Source organism: Aphelocoma coerulescens, chromosome 1 (genome assembly GCF_041296385.1).
Source record: "Aphelocoma coerulescens isolate FSJ_1873_10779 chromosome 1, UR_Acoe_1.0, whole genome shotgun sequence".
NCBI lineage: Eukaryota > Metazoa > Chordata > Aves > Passeriformes > Corvidae > Aphelocoma > Aphelocoma coerulescens.
Window position 1 is genome coordinate 108,077,693 of NC_091013.1, and position 24,139 is coordinate 108,101,831.

A 24,139-nucleotide genomic window follows, 5' to 3' on the forward strand; every position below is an offset into this window, starting at 1 on the left:
TTTTCATAACTTTGTTGGGACATGCTACTACATGCTATCTGTAACCTGATAAAAAAAAGTGAATGCTTTCAATCATCTTCAAAGAAGTATGAAATTACTTTGATGAATGTGTACAAGCTTACTAACACTAATGGTTTCACTACAAATGTCATGTCCACAAACAAGACATAAAAGAATTTGAACTGAGTCAATTTCTTTTACTAGAATTAGAGCTTCAGTACAAGTCACTGGCATCATTCACAGTGCCACAAGACTTCCTTGAAATGTAAAAAAGAATATTTTTGATGGTGGCATAGGGAAGCAGGATTTGCTTTTGTCCTTTGCACAAGACTGTCAGCTTACACTTTCATCTAAAACAAAGATTGCTTTCATCTTTGTGTTAATAACCTGTCTTTTAACACAAACAATGGTGTGGATATGACAGTGTAGATTCCACACTTAAGATGTGTATGTCAATACAAACTGAAGTTTTGGCCAAAGCACTGAGAAATTTATTTATGCAAAGGTCATATATAATTTCTAAAGTGTTGAGAAAATCATCTGTTGTGCTCAACCAAGATTGTTGGTAGGGATTACTATTTGGTTCTCTAATGAGTAACAGCTGTATGAAAAACTCCATATGAATTTGTGTTTCAAGATCACTGGAAATTTTTACAACATTTTTTCAAGACATGAGCGAATTCAATTTCTTCTCTCATTTCTCCATGCAAGACAAAGATCACTACTAATGTGCCTTACATGTAGTCAACACTAGATCAGATTTCATATGCCATGATGTTCCATTAAAAAAAAGCAACATCATCTTTATCTGTTGTTCGTGGTATTTATAGAGAAAATAATCCTCCTTGTGAGCCATATGGCTGTAACATAACATACTTATTAGTCAGGGTGGGAATGTTAACAGTTCCTCTTTCTTTCCGAGAGTTCGGCTTTTCTTTCCAGGAGGGATTGGTGAAATTGAAAATTCTAGAAGATGGCTGTTGTGAGGAAGTTCAAGTTTTTCTTGTATTTTTTTTTTTTTTTTTGAGCTTTCTCCCAGTGGGATTCAATGGTCAGACTTGGTAGGACTTGTAGATTATGCAGTCCCCAACCAAGGGGCTCAGAGTGTGAGATACTGTTAGACGTCATGGCATGCAAAATTTGAGCCAAAAGGGGTGGGGAGGACAGATTTAAACATTAGCCAAAGTCTGCTAGTTAAGAAAAATATCAATTTTAATTCAAAAAATAAAACAAAACCAAAACAAAAAAAGCAGGTAAATCTGTTTTGCTTTAACTACTATTTCCTGAAGCAAGTGGAGGAGCACTGTTCATTTTTCAATAAAGTAATTGTGAGCAACAAAAGTGGGAAAACACCAAAGTTCATTCTGATGGTTCATTCAACCATTCTGATGGCTAAAATAAAAATAAATAGTATTTCTCAATATCAAGTAAAGTTTTTGAACATGAAACTGACATATTTGGATGTAAACCACCATTAAAATTATATATTGAAATAGAATATTGAATATATAAAGTACAGTTAGCTGTGTCCACGTGTGTGAGTGCATGTATATGCATGTAGACTTATCCACAATATTTGCTTTTACAGAAATTTTATCAATTTTTGCCTATAAGTACATATACATCTTTATGACAAAGGTATTTCCTACTAGAACAGTTGTTTTAAGGAAAAAGCAAATGGCTGTTTTAACCACTGACAGCATTTATCTGTAAAAGTTTTTGGGGTCCTGATGAAAACAAAATAATGGTATGAGGGGTTTGGGGGCTTTTGCTGTAAGTTTACTTGCTAGATGACAAAAAGAGCTTTAGATTTGCATATCTCTGCTGATGCTGAAAGAATAATTTCTCAACCAAAAGGGTGGTCAGGCATTGGAAGGGGCTACCCAGGGAGGTGGTGGAGTCACTGTCCCTGGAGGACTTCAGGAAACAGCTGGATGTGCCACTCAGTGTATGGTCTAGTTGACAAGGTTGACAAGGTCTTGTTGATCAGTCAGAGGTTGGACTCAATGTTCTCAGAGGTCTTTTCCAACCTTAATGATTCTTTAATTCTAAGATTGATCAGGTAACAAGAAAACCATACAAGCAAAGTGCATAAATTGCTTAAATTCAGGGGCCTCTCTTGACATTTTCTAGCTTTTCTAATACTGTACTAGTAAATGACACAGATGACTGTATCACATTCTTGTCTTCATATTTCTGTCATGTGCACAGCTTGCAGACCAATAATCATGAAAATTACTTTTAAAAATTATCATTGTTACCTCAGATTGAAAAAGTAAGACAGTAAATTAATTATGTTCTTAAATGTTTTGTTTTTCAGCTGACTGTGGAGGGCCGGTTGAACTCTGGGAGCCAAACAGTACATTCAGCTCTGCAAACTTTCCAAACAATTACCCTAATTTAGCTTCTTGTAAGTCATTCTTTTCCAAATCTTTAGGAGAAGTTTAACCATATAAAAATAGAGATACTAAATCTGCTTTTCCAACTCAGACGCTGTCAAACAAAAAAAAAGATCTAAGGTACATACAGTGGAATCTTCTAACTGCATTCTATATGGTACTGAGCAGCAGCTAAGGAAACATGTGCCAGTTGATTAAAAAGGGATGAAGACAAGCATATTCCAATGGTATGAGTCCAGACAGGCCAATTCCATCCTGCCTACTATGTCAAATGTCTTTATGTCAATGCAGAGACACATAAGGTGATGAAAATTCCCATTTTACCGTAACCTGGTGTATTTGCCAGGTTAATATCATCACTTCTGCTGTTAAATAGCTCAAGTTTTCTGGAGGCAAAGAATATGCACATGCATTTTGTAAGGAATCCTGTCCTTACTGAATGATTCTTAACATATTAGTGAGAAGATGTTATTCTACAGATGTTACTTGATTTAGATTATGCTAGAGCTGGCAAAAGTGAATGCTTCAAGGTATTACACTATGTGCTGTTGATGGATAAAGTGAGGAAGAGAGCATTGTCATTGCTTCTTAATGAAATTTTAATTATTTATTCCTTCAGTCCTGGGGAATAGTGTTGGGATGGTAATCATAAGAGTTGTCATTTTGTGTTACTGTTCTGCTTGAGATAGGGCTCACATTTCCAGTATTCATTTCACAAGTTCCCAAATGAGACTCCTACAAGTGAAAAAATACTTTTCACTCCATTAAAATATTCCAAATTGGTTGGTTTGGGTTTTTTTTCACTTTCTTTACGAGATTTCCATAGTATCCACACTTAGATTAAATATGAGAAAGTATAGGCTAAACAGAAGCAAAGAGCTACTTTAACCTGAAAGACAGGCTCTGTGATTGATTATAAAAATTATCTTATGATCAAATGAGGCTTAAGTGTCATGACTGTTTGTCACATTGTCACAGTCAGAAACGAATGAGCTTTACTACTTTAGGGAAACACATAGCTTTTAAATACAAGATTTAAACTTCTTAATCTCTTGGGTGATTATTAATAATTTAGGAGAGAATTTTTCCCCCCAAAGCCCTTCAACACAAAAGTGGCACAGTAAATTTAACTACTGAGAAGGTGATTTGTGTGTGTGTGTGTGTGTTACTATTTTCCAGGTGTGTGGTACTTGAATGCTGAAAATGGAAAAAACATCCAACTTCATTTTCAGGTTTTTGATCTGGAAGCTATTAATGATGTGGTTGAAGTCAGAGATGGCAGAGGACCAGATTCCTTACTTTTGGGCAAGTAGCAGCAGTGGGTACTAAAATGAATGTAATCAGACAGCTAGAGCAAACTGAGGGATATAATATAAAGGAAATTAAATTCCTCTCATTTCATTCGCACTTTTTTGGCCTCAGAAATTTGGAGGAAAAATTGAGAAAGCATACTCTATGTGACATCATGTTTGCAAAACATTTGCACACATTCAGCTCTCCGTGCAATCCATGTGAAACTGACTTCTCAGTAAATCAGACTGTTTATGTGTGTGGACAAACAGAAGGATAATCTTTTAGTTGAGCCTAATTGTTCTGTGCTGATTAGTCAAATCTGGTGCTGGGCTCTGACCATTGCAGTCTGAGAGCAGTTAGGTTTGGGGAAGCAACTACATCCCTGTGGTGGTAGTATTTGCTTTTGAACCCGAAACATTTTCAAATATATATGAACAAAATAGGCTGAATGTACTCATGTTTTCCTGGTGGATAGCTGTCTACACAGAGAAAGACCCGCTGCCAGATATCTTCTCTACAACAAACCAGATGACAGTGATCCTCCGGACGGACAACTCTACAACAGCAAAGGGATTTCTTGCAAACTTTACTACTGGCTACCATCTAAGTAAGCATCTGAACCTTTGTCTTTAAGAGGTTGTACCACTGGCCAAATATATTTCAGAAAATGTGGAGAGTGCAACGTGACTTTCAGCACTTGCTCAGTAGAAATACGCAAATGTTAAAGAGAAAAAGGCTGGCTACTCATCTGTACTTTGTATTTCCTGTCATGAAACATGATGAGTTTGTTTCTTAGTGTAATTGAAACAATGTCTATATCATGTGAAACTCTGTGATATTGTGTGGAAAATTGAGTCAGTATTTTGAGCAAAATCTCTTCAGATATTAAGAGGGCAAATGCTAACTATTCCCTATAAAAGCCCCAGGAAAAAACATCACTTCGTAAATCATTCCAGGGTGTCAATAGTGTGTGTTTAAATGCATTTGTAAAATATTTATTATTGATACCATGCATTAGAAAAGAAAACTGTGTGTGGTAACTCTGATCAAATTTGCAATATGGTCCTTCTTGCATCTTTAAAAATTTGGTCTTCAGTGTGTGAATAATCTGAAAGAACTAGTCTCTTAAATATTTGGACAGCAGTGTTTCTGGTTCCAGCCAGATCCCATCTGAAAGACTCTTGATATTCTTGGGGATTGCAATTAGACTTGTCACTCATAATTCAGCAATCAACTCTCCAAAAATATGTAAAATGAAGCGTAATGCAAATTACATGGAACAGTAATGTGCGTAGCAGGACAAATAATTATACTAACTCTTGGCCAAATCTTGACTGAATTAATTAGAGACTTTGTATTACTTCTGTGGGAGTCTGACAGGAGAAAAACAGAGGAAAAAAAAAGCAGAGAGACTTTTGAGAGATATGTGAAGTACCATGCACTTACATGAACAGAAATTCAACAAGGATCTAGGCTCATTTTCTTATTTTAACTATCAGAAATGGCAAGTTTCTCCCAGCTTGTTTAGCCAGTGGCAGATTTTTTTATGGATTCACAGTAGTAATAATAATAATATTACTTTTCTTAATAATTAAAAAAACCCTTCACCATTGGTCTACATTTGTAAAATTAACTCTGTTTATTCCCATTGTGCAAGACTGAGAGGTTGGTTTAGATGAACATATGACAATTTTGCTGCTTCTTGTTCTGCCTTCTCTATCATATTTGTTCAGTCCAACAGCTCTGCCTTTTTTTTCAGCTGGTTCAGCATCTTTACTGGGCCAGCCCTGTCCGTATTTCGTAAAATGAAAACTAAGCTTAGCAAGGCAGAATTCTCAGAGAGGCCATTGCCAGTTCTGGTTAAATGTATTAAAAAATTTCCATTTGCAAAGGAATTATGCTTATTCATGATCTTTGCAGCCAAAGGACAGACTAATATCATTAGCATGCTGGCCTAAGGATAAAAGGATTGTCAGTAAATAAATTAACTTTAGAAGAAAAGCAGACTTTTCTTTGCATTTTATTTTTTTTTCTATGAAATATTGGTTTTTTTGAAAAGTAAGAACTATTTGAACAGAAGTAACTTTTGTCAGCATGCAATATAATAAATACACTGTCATTATTCACAAAATTCTGTGAATAACTGTCATTAGTTATGGACACTGAATGTGTGAAAATCTGGTTCAAGCCTTTTATAAACCATATTCTTCCTCTTCCATTTGGTACAGGCCATGATGATTTATGAATGAATCATTTTATAAGAATATTAAAAATTCAGAAGTAAAGTAATTATCTCACTTCAAATAAGACTTCTAGATAATTAAATATTTCTGTCAGAAAGTCCAAGAAAGTAAAAGAAACCATTTTTTGATGGAATTTAAGTTTATGACTGTATATTTCCTGTAAATGAATGAAGCCATTAAAATACACTTTGGCCATAGAAAGAAATATAACTTAATATTTACTCTCTCCCTCATCTGCTTTTATTGTATAACTGATTCTGAAGTAGCTTAATCCTATTTTCATGAATGCTTTCCTCATTCATTCCTTTTACTTTTGTCTCTTCCACCTTTCCTCACAAACAGGTTTCAGAAGGAGACTGGGCTCTCATTGCCTCTTTGCTCGATTGCTTGACTTGACACACTTTAAGATCTTTAAAATTTGTGAAAGTGCTGAACATTTGAAAATTGAAATCATTAGTCACTTTTGACAGGATTTGACTTTTCACTCCTATGTTTATCTCTTGCAAAAGAAGAAAACTACTAACTGAGCAACACTAACTAGAGCAGAAGCTACAAGGCAGAGTGCTATAGAACTTATTCTTAATTAGCTTCTATTTATCTGAAAATTATCTTTATTTTGAAAGAGACATGGATGGAAATGGAAAGAAATCAAAGGTTCTGGATACTACCTACACAATTTTCTTGAGGTGAACTGTAAGATTTCCTGTGAACATCAACCTTCCTCATAATTATGGATTAATTTTCCTTTCTTGTTTCCCTTCAGGGGCTTGCACAGCTGATGAGCATCAGTGTGGCAGTGGGAAATGCATCCCGTTGGATAACCTGTGTGACAACGTATCTCAGTGTGAAGATGGCTCTGATGAAGCAAAGTGCAGTAAGCTTTCCTTCATACAAAGAAATCATAGAATCATTTAGGTTGGGAAAGACCCTTAAGATCATCAAGTCCAACCATTAACCCAGCACTGCCAAGTTCACCACCAAACCATGTCCCTCAGTGCTATGTCTGCATGTCTTTTAAACTCCCCCAGGGATGGTGACTCCACCTCTTCAACCTTCCAGGGCAGCCTGTCCCAATGCTTGACAACACTGCTTTCTTCACTTTTGGTGAAGAAAGTTTTCCTAGTGTCCAACCTAAGCCATGCATATTTGGCAGGAATTTCCTAGGAAAACAGCACAGAACCTCAGCTAATGTAGAACGCTGCAGATGCATGCAGACCATGCCAATTTACACAGCAATATCTCATTGAGTTTGTCAGGGCCAGGAGAGCAGTCACTTTTCTGAGATAGTGTATGGAATCTGATGAAGAACTCTGGAAAAGGTAGGAAGCTCCTCTGTGCTGAAAGCTATAGTTGCTCATAATTAAATGCCCTCAAAATTAAATGGAAACTCAACATATGCTTTTCTTCTGTATCCATTTTATATTTCCAAGTTCTACCAATTGTTGCTGTAATTAATTTGAGTTCCACAGCAGAATAAACTCTGCAGTGCAGGGTAGAGAACAAACATGTCCTTGGTGAAAATTCCCCAACAGATTTGTGAGTGTGAAGCCAAACTGTAACACATGGCACCCTCCAGCCCACCTGGACTCCACAGAGTGAATGGATGGCACAGCTTCAAAAGCAGCAGCCATTGCTCACTGCTATTCCTTAGTTCTCCAGTAAAGTGGTTATTTCCAAAATGCTTGTGTACATTACATTAATTCATTTCACATAGCAGGGAAAGAAGATTCTCTAAACCAATAATTTAAATGTAAAACTAATGCTTAAATCATGTTTGGCCTAGCACAGCAGTTAAACTGCTCTTTCTGAAAATCTGCTTTGGAGAGCTAATGGAAGATTTAAAAGTAGTCTTTAAGCTTAGCACAATTCCTTTGTTTTAAAGATGTCTACTAGGAATCAGATATATTTTTAGGTGTGTGATGACAGTTGTCATTGATTTCAACATTTTTTACGTGCATATATAGAAATATACATGGTATATGTAAATACATGCAGATAGATAGATATAGATAGATGAAGACACAGATTCACTTCTCAAATTAGTGCCATTGGCTATTTTGTTGCAAACATATTCTTCCTTTAAAATGTATAGAATAAAATTCCCTTCAGTTTCTTCTTAAGCAAAGAGCACTTGAATTTTTTTTTCCAGTCATTGCTAAAGAAGATCTGAACAAAGTAACCATCACCTACATTAACACGAAGTACATTTGCCCAAAGATTTATTTTGCCACTGATTGTCTATTACTTCATAACAAATTACCTCACATGAAAAGCCTGGGAGATTTGTTTCCAAAAACCCATTTAATCCAAACTTTGGCTAGATCAATCTACGTGTTAAAATGAAAATTCAATTAGAGACTGTCACATTGAGTCTTTCCAGTGTCCAAAAGCCTTGTTCATTTTCCTGAAACCAATTTCTTATCAGAAGTGGCAATTTGAACTAGACAAACTCTTTTCAAATTCCCCAGCTTCTGAAACTTCCAGGGACTGCAAAGAAATGGCATAATTATAAAATACATGATATCTGAATTAAGCAGTTGTTGGATGCTCCATGACTTTATTATTCCTTACCAATAATGTATTTGGAGAACATGGATTTGATGAGGAGAAAGGAAAAGGAGTTAATAGTTCAAGTTCTCTCAAGAAGAGAGGTGTCAAAAGTAGTTTGGAGAAATCTTGCAGTGCATACAATTCTGAGATGTTTAAGAAGCTCAAAAATTTAATCTAATTTAATCTGACATTTATCATTAATTAATCACTGTATATCACTTCTTTCATAAATGCACTCCAGGTGTCACAGAGGCATTTCTGAAAATCTAAATTTTTTATTTACTATTCTGGGTACTCTTTTTGAAAAAAACTTTGTTGGAAAAAGGTTTTCTGCACAAGTAAGTTTTTTTAAAATAAAAATATTTTGATAGCCAGTAAATGTCAATGCATTGCATGCTTTTCTCTACTTCACAATGGCAATACCTGTCATCTGCCTGACATGCAGCTGTAGCTGCTAAGACATATATGACACTCTATTGACCTTCTTATTATATATATTTTTAATATTACATAATAAAATTCTTATTTTCTATATATATGTATATATGAGATTCTGTTGGCCTTATGATCCAACTTCCTTAGTCACTATGCCAATAGCATAAGATTTTTTACCAATAAGTTAATCAGTTTCTGAATTTTTGTTCTGAATATTTTCTTTTGGGAAAAGTTTTTATAGAAGGACTGGTTTTCAGTGAGCTTTTATTATTAGTGTGAGTGTTTTAACTAAAGCTGCAATGAAAACAGTGAAAACTCATAGCATTTGGAACTGGACATCTATTTTTTCTCTGTCAAGACTCATTTTAACCTTATTTCCAGTCAGTGTTACCGAGCATCATGGAGCTAGAGCTTTTTGGAAATTATATAATGCTGACTAAGAAAAAAATTCATTGTTTAGAGTTGATGGAAAATGTACTGTTTATTGTCTATTTCTGAGATATTTGCAAAATGCAAGGTATGAAACTCTTGTGTGGCAGAAATATAGGAGATAACAATAGCATTTCCTTCCTGTGGGAACACAACATTCTTGGAGATGCTGGGTTTATTACCTCTATAATGCATTTTAACTTGTGTTCTCCATTTGCAATAATAAATCTCTTTACATTACATTTCTGTTTGCTTGGTGTGGGGGAGGAATGTGGTTTGCCACCTATCCAAAATGCTTCTGCCCATTTTGTTCTCCAGTGAGATTACTCAATGGCTCTCTGAGCACTGAAGGGCTGGTACAAGCCAGGATTGGGAAGATGTGGCATCTGGCATGTGCAGATGATTGGGATGGAGAGATTTCAGACAGTGTTTGCCAGCTGTTGGGGTTGGGGTGAGTAATAAATATTCATTGTCCTTTGCAACTTGTTTGCTGATTTGTTGAGTGTATATTGGCATTTCCTCCCTCATTTTACTGGTGTATTCTCCAAAAACGTGGCAAATGTATCTGTCTCTGTCAAGTGGAGTGCTTGGTGTGCCAACAAATTTGAAAGTTTGGCAAACCCTGTTTTGATGGCATTCAGAGCAGGATTGATGACTCTGAACATGGCAGGTTGAGCATGAGGATACATACTGGAGAACATTGGGAGAGTGATGTGAGTGCATCAGTCTTTTATCACTTTATGTCATCATTTACATCTTCACTTTTGTAAGGGTGGCTCAAGAGTAAAGCTGGAGCAGACAGCAGTCTTGGCTGCTCTGCTTTCGTACTGCTGCTGTTCATTCCAAGTAAAGATAATCCCTTGGATATTCTGCTACTGGGCTCCCAATAAATTTCATACCTCTCACTAGGTCTGAGCCATTGGGAGAGGAAATGGAATTTCTCTTGAGTAAGACTTAGAGCAGGGAGGGAGGAGGGAAGTATATGACTGAAAAATAGATTTGGCTTCAGTCACTGCTTAGAAGAATTTTTGGTGGAAACATGGGGATTGTTGAGTGAGGGGTTTTGCATTTTTCAATCTATGGTGAAATTAATGGCCTGCATTCTGGCCTTACTTACATCATGTGCTACTCCACTGTCATCCACTGAATAATAATTAGCTTTCCTGCAGTGCTGAGGTATTTACAGAATGTCGGTCACTTAACTAACAATCAAATTAAATTCTAAGCTTGCAATTTGTTATTTTGGTCTCTGACCAAAGAAAGATACCTACAAATCCATAGAAAGAAATATAACTTAATATTTACTCTCTCCCTCATCTGCTTTTATTGTATAACTGATTCTGAAGTAGCTTAATCCTATTTTCATGAATGCTTTCCTCATTCATTCCTTTTACTTTTGTCTCTTCCACCTTTCCTCACAAACAGGTTTCAGAAGGAGACTGGCCTCTTCTGATAAATTAATTGTAGCAATTAAAGAGTTAGAATGACTTAGGAAAATATCAAAGTGTTATTTCAAAAATACTTCTAATTGGATGAATATGTGCTGGTTTGTTGTTTTATTTTTACTTTTTTGCTTTAGATAGGTACTGAGTTTACATAAATATCAGATAGCTACATGCACAAATCCTGACTATAATTTATGTATGCATGCATGTAAGAACATACAAAGCATGCTTAAATGTGCTTCTGGTCAAATACCTTGCTCTTTAGAGTGGCAGAGGCCTTTTTCCTCTGATTCTTCCCCCCCCCCGCCCTGCCTCCTTTCTCTTCTGGACAGGAGTAATTTTGTCATCTATTGATTTAAATGATATATTTGAAAAGCTTCAACAAACTTTGTCTTTCATGGTACTATACCTTTTAAAAATTACCTCATGCTTTTGTCTCCATAACATTCTGTGGCAATACCTTTCAGGTTGTCTCTATAAACTACTCAGATGCACTTGCTAAAAAGGTTCCTATTAAGCTTCCTAGTTATTTCTTACTAATTCAATTTCTCAGTTCATGACATATTCCCATGGTCAAGAAAAAGTATTTTTAAACCTAACTTGTATCACATTTTTGTAACCTGGGTGCTACTGCAGTCACAGATCCTGCAGCATAGGATAAAATTCTCATATGTGTGTGTATGTATAGGTATGTATATATTGGTATACGAATAGGTGTGTATATATATATATATATATATATATATAAAACTCCTGTGAGCATCACACAATTCTGCTTTCCTTGAATCCCCCTGTTGCAGCACATTTGTTAACAAGTGTCACCATATTTGTTACTAAATGGATGTTTGCAATAACAGGTCCTGAGCAGGCCATAGCTCATGCTCCTACACTGAATTACAGCCCAGAATCATGCTTTATTAGAGAGACAGGCTAAGGCTCATCTAGGACAATTTACTTTTGCTGTTAATTGCTTATACATTTGCTAGTCTCACTTGCTGTTTAATTTATGAAAAGGACTGAGCTGACAGGAGTCCTGTATCATATCCTGATTATTTATGTAGCTGGGCTAGAAAGTGCAGTGTTCCTCACAGGTTCTAATAAATCGCACGTGTGAATCCTTTTGCCTCCATTTTTCAGATACGTGACTGTTGCATTTGTGATTTACACCAAACAGGAAGCCAGTCTGGGGACATGCTTATCTGTGCATCTACAAAATACACCTTAGGCAAATAATTTACAAATCTTTTTAATGAGTCTGAGGTGCCAGATGAACAAATTGATGCTCTGGAGAAGTCTGAAAATAATCCTTTTTTCAGCTTGCACTTGTATCTGTGCGCATCTGGCAGCACTGCTAAAATTTGAGTCTTATCAATATCTTATTTCCTGGAATCAAGAAAATCACACACTGAGCTTTTCACCATTCCATTGGTCAGATGCAAAACAATCCTGTTTCCCTGGGACCAGAGCCAGCTGGGTCTTTGCTGAACTGTACCCAGGAATACGGGTAGACCTGGCAATTTTGTCACACTCAAAATCCAACAAGACTGAGAGTTTAGCCTTTACTCTAAAACCCTTAATTCTATTTTCTTCATGAACATGCAACTTTCTTCAGAAGGAAGTGAGTTCCTGGGAATAATTTCCTGGTCTCAGCAAAGTTTTTCGTCATAGAATTTGACTCTGCCTCCCCAGCTTGGCACTTTACTGCTCTCAGACTGCCTAAAAGGCACTTCCAGGCTGAGAAATGCAGCAGTAGTGACTTTCCCAGCAGGTGGATCATACAACTCTCCTGGTGGCAGAGCTGGGTTGTTGAACACCTCTTTACTCCAGACTCAGCTGATTTGCAGGCAGATTCCAGACTTCATCCTTCCCAGGAGAGTGAGATTTACTGCATTTGAAGAGAAGGAATGGTACAGGTGCTCCCTGTGTATTACACCTGCACAAATGATTCTCTTCTTGCTCCTGAGATGTGTAAGGCTAAAGGGCCAGATGGCAGGCTGTCACCCCCCAAAAAATTATGCAGTCTGACCACAAGAATCTTTTTTCCCCATGTTTCCTCAAGGGAAAGCAAATATGTTTCATGGATATGTGTTCCAAACTGGTCATACGAAGTATCACAAAGTATATGATGCAGATGGGCTATAAAGAAAATCTGGATATGGGTTCTAAATGTCAAAACAATTTATCTCACCAAGAGTACACAGAATTCTTAGTTCAAAAAGCCATTACTACCAAAAAAAAAAAAAATTAACTGGATGACCTTTAAAGGTCCCATCCAACCCAAACTGTTCTGTGATTCTGTGACTCTATGACAACATCCCACTCCTGCTCACTAGCAAACATGACACTATTGACTTATTCCACAGCAATCTTGATTTCAACAGATCTGTGAGGTGAAACTTAACTTTTTCTTTCTTACATTCTTCATGATACAAAATATAATTTCATTTCCTTTCTAGACAGTGTGGTATAAATGTAACTGCACCCCTCAAAAAAAGCAAGACTGTGATACCCCAAGGTTCAGCTATTGCTGCTGTTTGGTGTATTAAGTTTTAGCTCCATACATTTAACAACTGGTATTGCAAACCCTTCCTTGTGGCACAGAAAAGCCAAAATTAATATTTACTCCTGTCAAAAGAATTAATTAATGTCTCTTTCAATATTATTGTAGCATTAGAGAACTTAGAATAAGATGCAAGACTGGAAGTAAGTAAATCACATTTTAATCCAAATGAGTTTCAAGCCTCAAAAATCTCCTGCTAAAGGGTCATTATTTCAGGGGAAAAAAAAACCCAACAACCTGATGTTTATTCTACCAGTATAACTATTTCCCAACTATTGCTCCACTGGTGGAACAGGGTAAATACCTAAAAATATGCGTCTTTTTGTCCCAGGGATGCAAATATGTCATCAGCTGTATTATTCACTGGAGATGGCCCATTTGTCACCATTGCCAATGGAGGTAACCACAGCCTAATTTTCACAAAAAGGTGGGTACAGTGAGGTTTCTTCCTTATACAAATGATGGCTTTAAGTATGGTGGTGATTATTTATGCACTAATATATAGCTCAAATTAATGGAAGTCTTCATCTGTTTACTGTGGAAATTATATGCTCTTTTAACAAAATATTTCTTATCTAGAAATATATGACTACATAATACAGTAGAATTAAGACTATCTATACATAATATAGAAGAATTAAGATGGAGTGACATTCACTAACAGTTACAGAGTAGTTGTCACAGTAGGTTCTCTCTGCATTCAGCAGAGAAAAATAAGCACTCCAAAATGTGATCCATCAAGGCATCCCTTAAAATACAATGAGTCACACTCTATAATCCTCTGGCTTTATTGATACAGACTTTGGATACTGTGAGGAATGCTAAAATAAGCCATCCACAGACAGGTATCAGTATTTAAACAAACTAGCCCCACTCAAAAAATGGCTTCTGGATTTGTCTCCACATTTACAAGTGAATTATTTGATTACATGATCCTCAGGATACATTTGATTCTATTCTAACCTTTCTCAGCCCAAATAACAGCTGAAGTGATTCTGAAGGGTGCTAGGAACTGGTGGTTTCTTGTAGATTAAACAAAAACATGATGTTAGCCCAGGATTACATCCTCAGGAAATTGTGGGATTTACAGTACAACTCCCAAGGAGAAAGGCTTGCCATCATCAATTTGAAGAATTTTAATGACTTAAATTACTTTTTTCTGCTTATAAGAGGGTTTACTGTACAAATTTTTCTGGATATCTACCAGAAACACTGAGCCAGAAAATTACTGTCTAATTGCTAAAATGCTGGAACCACGTTGAGGACAGCAAGAGCCCAGGTTCTTTCAGTTTCCCTTCATAAACATACCACATAGTAATAAATCAGGAAAGACTTCTTAATTTTCTATGGTCTATTATTTTGTCTACAGAAAAAAAAAAAAGTGTTACATTTTATGTTCTAATTCTACTCTGTTAACCCCAAATATTTATCATTCTCACTGGTGGTAAAAGTATCTTAAACTAATGGAATATCATTGGAGGCTATTTTGCTTTTTTTCTTGAGTGAATGTCTAAACCAGCACTGCCACAAGACATCTTGAAGAGCAGTAATGATTTAAAGATGTCTTCTGTTAATACCTATTTAACACTAAAAGTGATTAAAGCAGGAGAAAAATGAATAAATTCATTTATTTTAGTTGTATTTCTGTTGCAGAAATAGGTGTCTTCTCCCATGTTTCATTTGGACAGCTGACAGGAATAATTTTGCAGGGTGGAACGATTACAGATTCACACATGGATTTTGTACATATAAAAATTATAGAAAGATCACACAGATTTGATAATTTAAGCAACTGAATTCATTAACCCGTAATCTAATTATAAAATGTATTTCTCACATTGTCTTTGGTTTTTATTCAAGTGCATCCACCATTGAAACAAAGGAGGGCACATATAATAGGGTTTGAAAGCTGCAGTGACAGAGACAGCAAAAGCATTCTCTGGTGCCCTTAGGTAATGTGATTTTTGGCAGCATAGTTTTGTGCCAGCCCCAAATCCTGCCTTTTAGATACATGTGAGCAGATTCCACAGGGACAATTGTTTTTGCCAGTTCTAAGTGAAGATCATGCTCACAGATATCCTAAGTACTCCAGATTTCTGCCTGGCGTGCTGCTTGACAGCTGACACTCAGAGAGGCACAGAGGAGGGTGTTCAGCACAAGCCTCTGGGGCCTTTTGGCCTCTCCTGTGCTGACCAAGAGGCAGCTGAGAACTGTTGGGCTGAAGCGCAGGCAAGAAGTGCTTTTCCTACTGGGAGCTAGCTTCACAAAGAAGAAAAAGCAGAAGCCAATGAAGTAATTTCGACAAAAGCAACCAGTAGGGACCAGCAACTCCCTTTACACTGAAAAAGTAAAATTATAGGGACAAATCTGACATTTTTGTGGTTAGTTTGGGTAGTTTATGCATCTACCTATGGGAAAGCGTAGGACCAGATAAAAAGCTAAAAGACCTAATATGCAGCACTGCTGACCACCCTTTGAAACCCTATGAAGGCATTGTGGGAAAGGTATTTAGTTGCTACAAAGTTTTTGCAGAAGATAACATTGGTTTCCTGGGGGTTTATGCATTTCTGGTTGCCCTTGATGTTTGTCTGGTTATGAAGGAACACCCTGCTGAAGTCAATACAGATCTGAATACAAGCCACAGAAATTGGTTTCCACTTTTAAAATTACACCTTTAAAAATAGGTACCTACCTTGAAGTGGAAAATGGCAATGTGGGACTATTCGGGGCTGGAGGAATATCTCATTTGCACCTCCCTATATTGAAGGTTTAATTGGGGAGGTGGTGGGTAGTTACAGTTCCCACTGTACTTCTTTTACCACTATGCCATTGGGAAATTACTGGGTCACATCTCACAGCAGATACCAAATTTTAGAGCAAAACCAGTGAAGTGCATCATTCCCTATCATGTTTAAAGTATCCTTCACCTTTTCTATTTAAAAATGGAATGTGGAAATGCACACTGGAAACAAACTGTTGGAAGAGTTTGTTTTCCTATTTTCCTCTAATTTGTGGTTCTGTTTGTATCAGATTTGAATTGCTAGCACATACACTGTCCCAAGTGTTTCAGATTCATTACAGGCTATGAACATAATATTGAAACCTCTGGGTATCAGAAATGCTTGAGCAGCTTTCATCTGTGATCTTGTGCTCTTCAGACTCTGGCTTTATATCTCTGCTAAATAATTTCTAACCTAGCATATGCAGCTATGTATTTTACAGCCACATTATTCAGAGATATAAAACTAACCTCTTAAATTCTTTGGCCACACTGATCTCTAGTGGTAAGGTATTGAAAACATCTCAAAATGTAGGAAAAAATACCATAGGCAGCTATAACTTTATTGCAAATCTGTCACGGACAGATGACTCATTTCCCTAAAACATGAGTCTACTTTTATTTCCATAATATAAACCAATTAAGTGCTCATTGAAGAGGAATATGTACATTTAATGTTGTATAGCATATCATGTTGCATATTTAAAATATAATTTAGACAGGTAGCATTAGTTATTATACTTCACAGGTTGATATTGCTAAAGGAATGTACTTTCATATATATGATTTTATAAATTTCTCTCTCTGTGTGTATGTGTATCTATTTGACAGAGTTATTTGGTGTGCAGATACTTATGATTTAATTGCACTTTCATTGTAGAGAACAGTGTTTGGACAACCTGGTGGTTCATCTGCAATGTAACATTCAATGTAAGTACACAGAATACAGGAATATTTCACAGAGACATCAAATTGTTCAGACCATAAAGCCTAATGTTTATAGCTTGAATAGAAAGGTTAGGGAATGGACTATAAATGCTATACTCATGATGATATAAACACAGGAAAATTTAGTCTCCACTTGATGTCAGTGTTAAGTGTACACCAGAGATGGACCTGTAGCAAAAACACATATAAAATAAATGTGTAAAAATTCCAGAAGGTCCGAGGAAAGGAAACATTCCACAGTGTTTTTGAATAGCAGTTCAGATTCTAGGAAGCCTATTTTTTCCAAGAAATTGACTAGTCAAATGAAATATGTTACATCCCCTTTATTTTTTATTTTATTTAATTTTATTTTGCTTTAATCTTAGCTTGTGGAAAACACCTGGTAACTCAGAATAATCAAACAAGAATTGTAGGTGGAAGTGACGCCAGAAGAGAGGCTTGGCCTTGGATAGTTTCACTCCGTTTTAATTTCCACCCTGTTTGTGGAGCTTCCCTTGTCAGTGATGAGTGGCTGGTGACAGCAGTACACTGTGTATATGGGTAATTTCTTTTATGTGCAAGTTCACTAAGGAGGCATCAGATTATGAACAAATTGTGACAGTGATATGAAAAATTAACAACTAACTCACGGTTTAATTACCACATTTTGAATCACTTGTGGGCTTTACTTTCTGGTAAATCCTCAGTCCTTACTTTAATGCAGAGAATCACGGAAACTAAGCAGCCTTTCCTGAACAATAAGGAATTGCATTTTAAATTTTTAATACTGAGCATTGGTACTTAATCCATAATTATTGTGAGCCTCCATAAATTAGGTGAATCCCCACCAGTGGTATAAAGGGTGACATCATATCCCATAAAGTAAACCCAGAATTCCTGCTGTATATTATAATGGATTGATTTACTGTGCATCATTGGAATGAATCTTGATTTATGTGCATTGATTAGGCAGTATTGGATATCCTCTTGATGGTGCTATTTTTACCATTCAAAAAGTGATGCATATTTAATATTTTCTAGGATTTGCTTTCATAATAGCTACAATAAAACAAGTGTTGTAAAAGACATACAGAAACTGGAATGGCAAAAAGAAAATTAATATTCAAAATTACAGTAGAGCTTTCATTACAAATAGCTAAATAGTAAGGCAGTGGAGACTGTGCCAAAATATTAATGCTGCCTCATGGCATGACAGGAGCTACATTCCACACAAAGTCACTGAAATGAAAAGGATCAAGCCCTCTTAATTTCCACACAATAAATCCACAATTGTCTTGATACTTCCTTTTCACTTGAATCACCTTTCTATTTTCACCTAAATCTGATTTTGTCATCTTGCCTTTGCTAGAATTTTCCTAAATTGAACCTTGCCGCTTCATACCTTCCGAACATTAAACACTCCTAGTTTAGAACAAAAGAACATCTTAATGTCAAACCAAAAGAGAAGCAGAAACCAATTCAGTCCAACAATCAGGCTGAAAATGTACTTTTTAAACCATAAAGTGACTGATTAAACAGTAACGAATATTTAACTTCTCAGACAAATACAGCCTCAAATCAGCATGTGTAGAACAGGAAAAAAAAGATGCAGATTATTTCATATTTTGTCTTAGCATATCTTTTTTGATTTAGATTGAACAACTAAGAGACCAGTTTTCTATGAGCTGCAGCATTTCCAACAACATCTCAGACCTATTATTCTTTAGACATTCCATTACCATTTTCTAACTGGGACCAATATTAATTGCCTGCTGGGCAGTCAGCAGTATTCTTCATAGTGCTTAAAAAGCCATGGTAATTTAGTTAATGTATTTTCCTCCTCTGCACCACCATCTGATTAATTCATTATAAATAATGCATTATAAGCTCACCATAAAAAAATCAGCAACTTATACCTGCAGCGTGGATGTTTAAGATGGTGATACTCTCATGGAATTCTATGCACATCTACTCTGTTCTGTTTATTTGACAAAACATGCAAATGCTATGGATTACTGCGAGGCTAAATATCAGCATTTTATCTAATACATGTTTTTCAAAACTCTCATTAATTACTCCTAATTGTGAATACTCCTTGAAACTTGTAGGAGACAATTAAAGCCATCCCGCTGGCAAGCAGTTCTTGGCTTGTACATGCAATCAGATCTGGCACAGCCTTCAACAGTGGTGCGAAACATCGACAGAATAATTATGAATCCTCATTACATGGTAGAAACAAAAGACAGTGATATTGCTCTGATGCACCTTCAACACAAAGTGCAATATACAGGTGAGTTTTTATTTTCCAAAAAACCCCATTTATTCTATTATGCAAAACCATGCTAAGCATATGGGGGTGGTGGGGAGTCTGCTCAGTACTTCCTGGATATCTTGGCCAAAAAGTGGGTTTGAATTAATGAACTTTTTCTGTTCTGACTTAATAAAAATCTGAATACAGGGAAGAGGTTGAAACTGATTGCTTGTTTCTCATTCACAGATTACATACAACCTATCTGCCTACCAGAAAGAAATCAACAGTTTTTGCCAGGAATTAACTGCTCCATTGCTGGCTGGGGACATACTAGGAATGAAGGTGGGTCGTCTGCTTGGAAAACTCTGACAGGCATGGAGCTGTGAAGGAAAGCTTGCTCCTATTCCACAGGAGTTGCTAAGGTCAAATAGTTTAGAGAGCTATTCTTCCATGTGAAAATGTAGGAACTATTCCATTCTACTATTCCTTCTCTGAAGCAAAATTACAGTTAAAACATATTTATTAGAAGAAAACATGCATATCTAAGCTCATTAGGCTATGAATAAAGCTTATTACATCCACTTAGAAGTTATAATGACTACTTTTCTCAACATGAAATATGTACATCTTGGTTCCAGATATTGGGTGGGGGAAGAAGATGATTAGTCTTTCTGACAATGTGCAAATGATTTTCCCTAGAAGTCAAGAAAACTGACTGCAGTGTGAAATGTATGTTCTGTTTGTATGCCATATGCTCCAGATTTGGAGTCTCTCTGAAACAATAAATATACCATTTCACTTCTACAGTGGAATACATTGACTTCTACATTAAATTGCATTTAAAATTTTGGGTAGGAATTAATAAAAGAAATTTTTATAAAAACTTCAAATAACCAAAGTTACACAATGAATCGTGAGGAAACACAGGACAACTCACGTTCCTAAGCCTTTAATCATCCCTTAGATCTCCCCACAGTGAGTTCATATTCATTGATTTTAGTAATCTTCATTTAATTATGACAAAATTCAGCCCATTACACAAATGAAAGACGGGATTCAGTTAATGAGCCCTGTTTCCCAGTGACTGTGTTACAGGAGCATAAGCCTGAATAGTACAGCAGTAAGGCAGGGATTCCTACTGCTCAAGAGCATGCTGAGCATGCTGGAACAGGAACAAAACCATCAGTGTTCCCAGCGGGATGTAGGTATCTAATGCCACAGGTAAATGTACTTTGTATTTTCATCAGGTTCCCCTTCAAATATATTGCAAGAAGCAGAAGTCCCTCTCATTTCCAATGAAAAATGCCAACAATGGTTGCCACAACGTAATATTACTGAGAATATGCTCTGTGCAGGATATGACATGGGAGGAATAGATTCCTGCCAGGTAAGTAGAAGCAACTCATTTCCACTGCTGGCATAAACCACATCTAGTTACTGAATAAAATGCTCCCTGATTCTCCACTTATGAAAACCAGAACAATCCCTGTCCATGAATGTCATTTCTACACACAATATTTTGCCCATTTAATAATTTATCAAGATACAAGTTTAACTTGTTTGTGTGTGTCATCTTGGCATAAACAACCATGGAGGGAGATAAATATGACAACTGGAATTTTTCTGCACTAGGCTTTGAATAATTCCTGCTGAGTAATTCCATAAAGGAGAGAAGCACATGCTTGAGGAAATGCAGAGAACAGAGAAATAAATGCCAAATAGACTGAAGTCTCAGAAATGCTTCATTAAGGGAGAAAGAGCAAAACTGCTTTTCCCCTGTAGACTCTGGAGGTCTTCCCTAAGCAGACACCACAGTATTTCAGAGAGGCTGCCTTTCTGCACTGATATACGTTCTTGTGGGTTTAGTTTTTATCCATTCCAGCTCTCCTTATAACACACTGCTTCTCTTTGAGGATGTACTCAGAGCTGGCTGCCACATGATTTTTCTTCCAGCAATATGGAGTCTGTGGCATGGAGACTGGCTGGCTTTCCTCAAGCCTGATGAGGAGCAGCCTCACATAATTTCTATTGCCTTGCCCTCCCAACCTAAGCCTTCACCAGGTGCCTTGATTTTGCCTAGTTTAGTCCAGAACAAGGACTGTGTTCAAGCCTAATGTCCTTTCCCCTGATGGCTTTCCTCTTACCCTTTTTCCTTCTGAACCTTATACTGAAAAAAACCCCAAACAAACAGTGTAGCACCACAGGCTGATTCAGAGTACAAGTGACCAGCACTGTGATCAATGACCAGTCAGCCATGAGCAAAGATCAGCAAGTGAGTCCTGATAGCACATCCCCCTTTAGGCTGCTGTCACAGCCTTGAACGTTCTGGGATGCCCTAGAGTTATGGGCAGAAGTATTTTAATGGCTGAGTCCTTGCAGAATTCTCTAGTAAAGATCCATTCACAGGGCCTGGAGAAGACACAATTAATACTGGTTCAACTAACTCGACAGACAAAGCAAAATAGTTGTTGTTCTCTTTCTCATCAAAACAAGATACCCATGGCTGACTCATCCCCACTCAAGCTAAATCAAATTCAGTCTCTACTGCAATGCTACATCTGCTAAACTATTGAAAAGGAGGTGAGAGGAAAGGACACCTTCTCTTCTGGCAATCTCATTATTTTGTTCTCTAAATTTGAAACTGCAGAAACTCTGGGGTGACTGAAAATAGAACCATGTTTTGGCTGAATACATTCAACTGAAAAAAATCCTCCACATTTACCCAGGCTTTGAGAAATATGAAGGGCTGAACATAAAAGGAATAAGATTTTTTTAAAAAATCACTTGAAGCTCAGTCCTGTATTGCAAGACTGATGAGAGCCTAAGGTCACATCATTTAAAAAATAAAGAAAAAAAAATGGATCGTTTCAAGATTTTTTTTCACATGGAAATATTTCTATTGCTTTCACTTCTTGGTGCCCAGGACATACAGGAGTACAGCATCTATAATAAGGAACAAAATAAACAAACATCAGAAACAAGCTCTGTTTCAGAGTTGACACTGTTTACTTTTAACTTTTGAATTTCTTATTGCAGGGGGATTCAGGTGGCCCTCTGACATTCAAAGATGGGGACAAGTGGTTTTTGGTTGGTGTAACATCATTTGGCGAAGGATGTGCACTTCCCCAACAACCAGGAGTGTATGTTCGAGTCACCATGTTTGTGGACTGGATCAAAAAAATCATCTATTAGCTTGATATTTTTCAAATCTAGAAATGGAATTCAAATGAAATGTTGATGTTGAGATGTTGAAAGTAAGATATTGCACAATGTTGTAAACTAGGCTGCCATTTCAGTCCCATAGAGAAACCGAATAAAAATGTTAATCTTGGTGAGGAAAACATTGGTAACTTCTGTTTGTTAATAACACCCATTTCCAACTAAGCACGATATTTCAAAAGAGATGCTGTGGTTTTGCTAATAAATAGTTTTGTCATTTTACTTTTTGTTTTATATAAGATCTTAGGAAAACAGAATATTTGAACATCAGTGCATTAACTGCACAGTGGAGGGCTTTACAAAGCATGGACAATAAAAAGGGTTTGCAAACTGTAAGTGCTTTAGAGGAAAAGAATGAAAATTATTAATATCAGGTGAAATATTATCTGCTTTATGTTTTTAAATTGTGTTTTTCATTGTGCAATTTCATATTAATGCATAGTCAACTCTTTCCAGCAACCTCTCTGCATATCAAACTGAAGATGTATGCTATCTCTTTAAACTGGGCTCACGAGAGTTCCTCTGCCTCGCCTATTACAAAAAGCTCTGGAATGAGGTTTATGGATTGTGCAGAAAGGCTGACCATGGATCATGCTGCTTTCTAATGAATGAACTGAATGTCAGCCAAAAGTTCTCTCTTGTGTAATGTGTTTGGAATTAATAGAGTTAAAAAAGGATTGAATAGAGCTTTTCCGTTTTCTTTCTAGGCAAGCGTTTGGCAGTTATTCAAACAATTATAGAGATGTGCTTGTCCACACCTAACCACAGATGCACAATACCACAACTTCCTCTCATAAAAAGTTATGTTTTTAAAAACATTTGACAATAATGAGTACCAGCTCTTCCTCGTGAATTATGGTGTTCCTATATTACAAGCTTTGTCTGTACTGGGGATTTTTAATACAGATTTTGTGCTTTGTATAAAAACTAGCAGGGTATCTCATTTCAGCATTCTAAAGGGGAAAGAATATGAAAACCAAAACAAGGGGTTTATCTTCTCGAGGTCTTTTATAAATAAGTTTCTAATTAAAATATAATTACCTACTTGTTCAAATGCCTTAAATTCTGTGGTGTCTTAATATAATATGATGCACTTCTTTATTGCTGTTTTCAGACTAGTGTAGGAATTTAATGTATTTATCATTCCACAGTACCAAAAATACAAAATGCATTTTCACTTACTGTGTGAGTGTATCTGCACATATACATACAGGTGTATGATTGTTGTATGAAGCTCCTGGATTTGGTTCTTGCAACCCTAAACACAGGTATGAAATGCTTGCAAACACAGGTTGGCCGTCACTGATAAAAAAAACAAGCCCCAAACTGTTTTCATGTCTTCGTAAGCATTAGACAACTAGGTCCAGACCAAAATCTGTAGCTTTATCAAGACATCTGTGATCACAAAGAACACAGATATACATAGTTATGACAGAGAGAAGGTAAGAAGGTGTTTTAGAAAGTCTCTCATATGAAACACACAGTTTTTTAATATTAAAATATTAAATTTGCAAATTCTATCTTTCATAGTGGATCACTGTTTCTCCTATTACTCTGAAAAGTAGAGCATTTTGCTATCAGTATAAATTGATTTGGATGAAGCAATTCT

At 36.4% G+C, this 24,139-nt stretch overlaps 1 protein-coding gene across 1 annotated transcript in view; it reads left to right on the plus strand.

Moving 5' to 3' along the window:
• TMPRSS15 (transmembrane serine protease 15) overlaps positions 1–22,503 on the plus strand; it is a 51,703-nt gene extending 29,200 nt beyond the window's left edge. Inside the window, exons 17-28 of the mRNA XM_069027863.1 lie at positions 2,321–2,410; positions 3,579–3,704; positions 4,168–4,299; positions 6,699–6,809; positions 9,668–9,800; positions 13,686–13,781; positions 17,014–17,063; positions 17,447–17,621; positions 19,169–19,350; positions 19,558–19,653; positions 20,559–20,698; positions 22,348–22,503. Coding sequence (XP_068883964.1) covers positions 2,321–2,410; positions 3,579–3,704; positions 4,168–4,299; positions 6,699–6,809; positions 9,668–9,800; positions 13,686–13,781; positions 17,014–17,063; positions 17,447–17,621; positions 19,169–19,350; positions 19,558–19,653; positions 20,559–20,698; positions 22,348–22,503 — 1,487 coding nt within the window. The remainder of the gene's footprint in view (positions 1–2,320; positions 2,411–3,578; positions 3,705–4,167; positions 4,300–6,698; positions 6,810–9,667; positions 9,801–13,685; positions 13,782–17,013; positions 17,064–17,446; positions 17,622–19,168; positions 19,351–19,557; positions 19,654–20,558; positions 20,699–22,347) is intronic.
• Positions 22,504–24,139: the final 1,636 nt, after the last annotated feature.